The 7718-nt window shown below is 33.7% G+C and overlaps 1 protein-coding gene across 1 annotated transcript; it reads right to left on the bottom strand.

The window, feature by feature from the left end:
* Window positions 1-254: 254 nt before the first annotated feature.
* LOC113690865 (F-box/kelch-repeat protein At3g23880-like) lies at window positions 255-4865 on the bottom strand. The gene is made up of 2 exons (XM_072050472.1): window positions 4627-4865; window positions 255-4357 (listed from the first exon to the last, which is right to left on the bottom strand). Exons 1-2 carry the CDS (start codon window positions 4682-4684, stop codon window positions 3606-3608), a joined length of 810 nt encoding a protein of 269 aa, XP_071906573.1. The 5' UTR covers window positions 4685-4865; the 3' UTR covers window positions 255-3605.
* Between the last annotated feature and the right edge of the window lie 2853 nt (window positions 4866-7718).

Below are 7718 nucleotides of genomic sequence, written 5' to 3' on the forward strand. Positions count from 1 at the left end.
TTGACTCCATTCTCCTTCAATACCATACATCCCTTTGATCTACCTCATACTTGAAGTTGGATCACAAACAGACACATTCTCTTAGAACCCCTATGAGACAACAAAACATGACCACCTTCAATATGATGTCTCTTCAAAATTCAAATGTCTCAGTTGCCAAATCAAATGCAAGTATATACATATACTGGGATCATCAATCTCAAAAGGATGCTAATATCCCCCAAGGATTAATCCAGAAAGTAAAATCATGGGCATCGAGACAGAAAATGGACTACTATTTTCAAAACAGCAGAAACATCTCACTATTTAAATCTACAATTTATACTGCGTATTATGCATATGAAATTACTACAATATTACAAATATTTTACAGCTAGGGAAGTTGGTTCTTAGAAGAATCTTTCAAAATCCTTTGAAAGCTTAGCACACTGCTGTAGTTTCCTTCTGCAAGTTTGGCAACCCAAAGACAACCATCCTTCGGTTAACACCAAGCTTTAATTACTAAGAAACCAGCAAAAACTCCTTCCCCCCTGCTGTAGTCTCCAAAATTTTATATGCTCGAAACTTAAGGGGAATAAATTCACACAATCTAGATTTCAAAGGAAAGAAAAACCAAAACTAGAAAGTGTGGAAAAATAGAAATTTAAACATCGTCATCCATACAAGAACAAGCATAGAAGCTGTTATCAAATGTCTGATAGCACACAGGCAAGGTACTTCTAAGTTAACGACACTTGCGTGGTTACAGCTCCAAGTAATCATAAGAAGATATCCAAACTTCAAAACTAAGATTGATACTGCCCACCATCTCTAGCACCAACGCATGATGGACTCTCAGATGTTCTGACACTCTTTAAGACTGGATGGTAATAATTCTTTTAATGTGAATATCAAATTTACTTTCTCAGTGAAAAAACAAATTTTTTCGAGTAAAAGGAAAAAATTCATTCTCAGAGCCAATAATTTAAGATTTAAGAAAAGTCACGTTTATTTTCCAAAATTAAAAAAGGAATGTCATTAATAACAGTAACAAGAGTATACATCCACACTACAAACTCCACATTTAAAAAACATGCTTCATTGCGAGTACAGACAAAAGATATCCCCGCCTTAGCCAAAGGTCTAGCAATATTGTTAAGTTTCCCCCTGCATAGTATTTGCTTCTGAAGTAGGATAATTTCCATCATTTTTTGGCAGTCCAGCACAAGTGCTCCCACCAGGCCTTCCATCTCGACAGTTCCTGGTAGAAGCTGGTTCAATCTGTGAGCTTTTGAGTAAGATAATACAAGTACTTTTGGAATTTGATTTTCAATTACCATTTGAAGGCCTATTCATACAGCACAAATATCTGCTATTTCATGAGGATTTCAACAAATATTCATCTCAAAGGCAGCTACAAAATTTTCATTCAAACTTCATAGAATTCCGCTCACACATGCTTCCTATTTATGTCAGAAACCAGCTACCTCTAAAAGAGCCCAACCAGAAAAATTGGAAGGAAGCAAATGATAGATGTCGTCAGATGAAGAGTTTGTCACTTATCTCGTCTTGGACAAGATAAGGTAATGCAACTTTCATGACATCAATAATTAACTAAAATTAACTCATGAAAAAACTAACTGGAAGTTTGATTTTTGCCAGCAAGAATCGAGAATGTCAAACTAAAAATCTTAACATCAAAGAAAATCATGTAGTCAGTTCCACTTGAGTAGAAATACCAATTGAACAGAAAAGATTTTTTCATATGATATCTACCAAAGCTTACCACTATACAAAACAACAATCTAAAGCAAATATGGCACAGAGAGAATCTGCAAATCTTCATCCATGAAGAACAGCAGCCGCCAACAGGACAATGAAGGAGCAGAAAACATGCAAGCTTCTGTATATGAATTGAGCAACAGTACAAAGCAAAAACTTTTCAAAAGGCCAATCTCTTTTGACCACATTTAACGATTTTTTTCATCAAAGTCTTCCTCCTGCTTCAAGACCATTTTATCTCTTTCAACTATGCTAGTTTTGATTCTAAATATTTTCAACTTCTTCATGACTGTCACATATGGTGCACTCTAAGAAAGATGACTCAAATTATAGCTTTTGGAGAAAGACCAACAAATATTAAGCATCATTCTCTCAACTGGATCAGTAATCTCTAACCTACAAAATGGGCAAACTTGTAAACAACTAAGATGTTAATTACATGAAATCCTGGTCATCATCAAAGCTCAAGTATCATCTAATAAACTGTGGTGAAAACTCGCAACTAAGAGAATTTGGTCAGTGGGTGTACTTGAAGCTTGAGTCTTAAGTATACACCAGCAACAAGAATCATCAAAGTTTCTGGACTGTACTAATGAAGTTTCAGAAACGAGGTGCCAGGGTGGTGAAAGCAGCATATTTGAGGTACATAAATAGATGAAGACATCTTATGACCATTTCTCAGACAGTTCCAGCAGTACTTTATAGATCTACAAAATTACAAACCAAGATGGATCCCACATAATGTCACAAAGGAGCAACTTTTTCCCAGCTACTTTTTCTATTTGTGTAAGAAATTTCAATAATACATGTAATATTAAACAAACTGAAATCGAAGTAAGTTCATATTGTTTAGAATTCATTAACATTGTGAATGTCAAACCAAAAAAATTAAACGGCATTTCCATGGACTAAAGCAATGGCCAGAAGGAAGAGTATATGCATTTAGATTCTGGACACACAATGAAAACAATGAGTTCGAGTTCGCTTTGAAGAAAAAGGGCTCAAAGGAAAAAAAAAATAAACCACGCATAATGGCAAAAGTGGCAGTACAAGTAACCCGGAGGCCATTAATTAGTTATTTAAAACCCAAGCATTTCTGGAAGACATGGGAGAGTAGGGGAACTGGCATACAAGAAAAAGGGACAGCAACAGGGAGGGTTCTTGCTGGCTCTGCCAGCTCTTTGTGTTGAGGCTCAGCTGTTCTGAAGAGTGAAGGTTTCAGAAGTAATATCTGGCTACTGGCTTGAGGAGGGAGGAAGTTGGATATTGGAGGAGGGTGGGGGAAGGCTGCAGCAGGCAGTATGGGTTGGCAGGAAGGATTGAAGAGAAAATTAGCTATTGAAAGGTATTTGGCTATTTTACAAATGGGATTATCTGCAAAACGAAATAAGCAGAAGGATGGTTCAATCATACGTTACTAGGAGGGATATTTCAAGAACTAGAGATGATGTTTTAAAGTAGAGAGATTAAATGCCAGAGATACTGACCAAGATTAATACCCACAACTTGGAATATACAAGTATCTTGTAAATCATTCTATTGAATCCCCAAGAAAATCATCTCTTAGATTATTTATAATGTTGAAACAGATCCCAGTGAATTTCCATCCTAAAAAATTCAAAAGAGGTTATTTATGGCATGGCAAAAAAAAAATTGAAATTAATCCTCTATACTTTGTTTCCTCATTCATTAATGTTCAGGGCACAATAAACTATCTCTATTCTACACAAGAGCCATGAAAAGCAGAATAAGCAACAAATAGCTTGCATAATGCACAGGAAAAGAAAACATGTTACAACCTATAATTACTCTTACAATGATTACATAGGTTGTTCTTACCATACTCATCTTTGCTGGTCATGTAGCCTTTCTTCATCAGCAAAGGGTGAAACCAGACTTTCAACATAGATATGTCCCTCAAGATAGACATCGTCCACATCTTCAATTCTGGGATATCTCATTGACTCATCTCCCAAATTGTACAATCCAAAGTCAGATGAAGATGTCAGCAAAATCTCACCTTTGGCACTGATACACAATGGTGCATGATATGGCCGCACGCTCACTACCTTAATCCAAGACTCTACCACTCCATACTCCATCATCACCCATAAACCCACATTCTTCTTCCATATCACATTCGGCTGGTAGCAATACAAAATGCTTACACATAAGCACTTCCCTAAAACACCGAGTGTCAAAACGGAAGCATCCTCCACACATCCAGGAAGCCGTACTTCTCCATATTCAAGTCGCACAAGATCAAGAGAAACAACTCTCGCATCACAATCGCACACACAACTAGATACAGCCCAATGGAGTTTCCCACTCACAAATGCCCCAGTTTCCAACCAAGGAAGACAAGTGGGAAAATTATCAATCATGCTCCAAGAATCAGTCTTTAGACTATAAATCACAACCTCAATCTTCCTTTCAACACTGCTAATCGAACCTAGAACTACGTTATAATCATTATTGGACTCATTATACCCAAAGCCATAAAAATTAAACGAACGGGAATTCCCAGTAAAGCCTGGATCAGACAGTTTTCTGGATTGTCTAGTACATGGGTTCCACAGGTACAAATCTTGTTCATCTAACAAAATGCAAATCAACCCATTACAAGAACCCACAACCGAAGCGGAATGTGGGGGATTTTCCCCAGGATAATCAATTCTAGCTGCAGGAGTTGCGGGATTTTTCAGTAAAGAGTAAACTGAGCATTGCTTCACCTGCAAATGTGGGTTGATATACTTTGCAATGATGCTATGGTGGGTGAATTCATCATCATTATCCCATTTTTTGAAATGGGATTTTACGAATTCTTGGCTAGAGATTATAGAAAGCCATGATTTCGAAACACACCTGATTTTGGAGAGAGTTTTGGCGGAGAGTCTTGTGAAAATCTCGCAAAGGAGTTCATCCGGAAGAAGTGAAGGCCCAGTGGGTGGACGACCCCTTTGCCCGCCGTCCATTCGCCGGAGCTGGTTCCCGGAAACTGCTCAGGAGGGTTCGCCGGTGATGGGGAGGTTTGGTTTTGCGATTTGGGGTTTTTGGCGCTGGAAATGTTCCCGAATAAGTTGAGTAGTGAAAAACTTGTTTGATTATTTATTTTTCTTGTTTTTTAGTTTTAATTTGATAGAAGACTATCGAGAAATTTTTTGGAATAATTATTGTAGTATATTTTCAGTGAATTTATGGGATAAAAAGATAATAGAAAAATATATTTTATAATATTAATAAGTAAATTTTTTTTAAATAATATTCAATTCAAACACACCCTTGCTGTAAAATTAATAAAATATAAACGGATAACAGTGGGAATAAAAAATATAGAGACAAGAAGATCATAAAGAGAATAATTCTTTCTTGCAACTATGTCACCGAAATTATGACTAGCAATATACACCAAAATTAATACAAATACATGAATTTAATAGTTTAAATATATGAATTGAAAAGTTTTTAAAATAAACTAACAAACTACAAGAATTATATAAATGTACATATTTCAATTTATCTCCTTTGGAGGATGAATAGATATTCACATTTATTATTTCATTAGCTTTCATGGCAACTCTTTGCTCTTACTTACCATGTTTTATACCTATATTACGTTGTTATTTGGGGAGGGTAAAAAAAAAAGGATACTGCAAAGTCATTTACTCCTCTACATGGAGTTTTCTCAAATTTCTTTGAGCTTTTTAGCTTTTGAAATTGTAAATGCATTCTTTGATATTAGTAGATTTTATTATTGTACTATTTTGTTATTGAGTTTATTTGATATTGGGACATAAAAGATTCGCGATATTGGGACATAAAACCTTGTCACAATTAGGAAACATAAAATCTCATCCGATAATTCTAATTTTAAGGGAATGCAAATTTGGCATATTTTAATTTTTATTTTCTTTAATTAATTTTATCTTTCTAAAAATCTAACACATGAAGTATATTTTAACGAGTATCAAATGAACACCCGTTAAACAGACATGAATGATAAGATGTGGCAATATTTGACTTCTACAAGTGCACCAGAGTGCTGGGCAATCTCAATTATTGCTGTGCTGGGCAAGTTCAATTATTGCTAAAGTATCTCTCTTATAATTGGCAATAACTAATTTTAGAAGTACATATAATTCTTGCAAATGTTAACAAATTAAGTATTGGTTGTGAAAATATTTCAATTTGGAATCTTTTGAAAAAATTTGCTGTAGCGAAGTTTTTAGATTATATTTTGGGATATTTTTAGAAAATATTTTGAGATATTTAAGAGTAGAAGAGTTTGTAGAATATATTTTTTAAAATTTAAAAAAAAATTAAACTAATTTTTAGATTATCTTTTAAAATACTTTTTAAAAATTTTTATTATATTTGAAAAATGAAAAACTAGTTTTTGAAAAACTCTAGATCCAAAGAGTAACTTGCGTAGAGAGTACTTCTAACTCTCTGTGTCATTGTTTAATAACACACACACAGTTATTCAATGACCTATTGGCTTTGAGGTAAACAACTCATCAGAACCCAAAAATTTGTTGGGTATAATGACACATCAGAATAAATTTTTACCAACTACTACGAACAGTAAATTTTGCCTAGAATTTCTAATGAGACTTCAATATTAACTTTTACTGCTCTCTCGGTAGCACTTTGATAGTATTGGTTTTTTTTTTTTCACACAATTTCAGAACAATTAGTTAGCTTTATTGAAGAGTAAATCTAACTTTTTATTTTTCTAAAATTCCCTTACATTAATATTAGTAGTATAACTAATCATTATACCTTTACATTAATTGCAATAACAATATTGATGAAAAGTTGCATCATTCAATGCATGAATCAAAGTAATTAATGAATAAGGTAAATTATATTCAGTAATAACAAAGTATATTAAATAAAGGCATTTTAAAGAAGCTAAAAATTAATTATATTTTTTAATTAGAAAGTGAACTATAATTTGAGATAGATAAAAAAGAAAAACAAGACTATCAAAGTGAGATAAAGGAAATAGCTAACTATTATGAACAGCAATTGTGAAGCTAAATATTACAATGTACGTGTTATTTAATTCGTACTTATAATGCACATGAAAGTATTGCACTATTGTAATGGAGGCAAGCCAAAGTTTTATTTTAGTCCAACCTTAAATATTTGTGTTTGGACAAAACAAATTTTGAAATTTTTATAAAATGTCAAAAAATAATTGAAAAACAATAAAAGATACTTTTTAATTTTTAGAATAGTTTTTGTGATTTGATTTTTAAAAATATAAAAAGTAATTGAAAACAAATAAAAGATATTTTTGAGATACGTGTTTTTGAGGTTCCCAATCAAACATTGTGAAGACTCGATGGAGGTTTTTTTTTAAAAAAAAAAAAAATGATATTCTATTACAAGGAGTGGTCTTGGGAAGGGGATGGTGATAGAAGGGGAAACGCCTTCTACTGTTGTTCCCCTGTGGTGTGCTTACCTGCTATTGGTGCTCCTTGATGGAAATGATATTGATGGGGTTCGAACTCTAACTGATATCCCAAAAACAAACTTAAATTTTCTTGATAGCCACTAGACCAAGGCCCAGTAACTTAATAATAAAGTGGGGCTCAAGGCCCGAGAATGGTAAAGGAGTAACTTATCTTTATCCTTTATTGACCCTTTATCAAACGTTGAAGTCAATTGATATAACCTCTTTGCCTCGTCTACTACTTACTGATCCAATTCCCTTGCGTGATACTGATACTACCTCATTGATACAACACAAAAAAGCTACTCCTGTTGTCTACTATTCTATTAAGTCTTATCCATCAGCATAATTTTCAGGATTTCGACCATTCTCGGGCTTTTTTCTTGTCATCGGCATAAGTACTTCCTTTTTGCAAGAAAATCTCTTTCCCTAGGAATCCAAGTTATGACATGATAAAAAAAATTATAGTATAAATAATAGGTATTCGTATCCGTTT

Source organism: Coffea arabica, chromosome 5c (genome assembly GCF_036785885.1).
Source record: "Coffea arabica cultivar ET-39 chromosome 5c, Coffea Arabica ET-39 HiFi, whole genome shotgun sequence".
In the NCBI taxonomy this organism is placed as follows: domain Eukaryota; kingdom Viridiplantae; phylum Streptophyta; class Magnoliopsida; order Gentianales; family Rubiaceae; genus Coffea; species Coffea arabica.

Coding starts and splice junctions, on each gene's coding strand:
- LOC113690865 (XM_072050472.1), bottom strand. CDS start 4,684: ATGAACTCCTTTGCGAGATTTTCACAAGACTCTCCGCCAAAACTCTCT. Junction 4,358..4,626: donor AAAACTCTCTCCAAAATCAG/GTGTGTTTCGAA, acceptor GCATTTTGTTAG/ATGAACAAGATTTGTACCTG.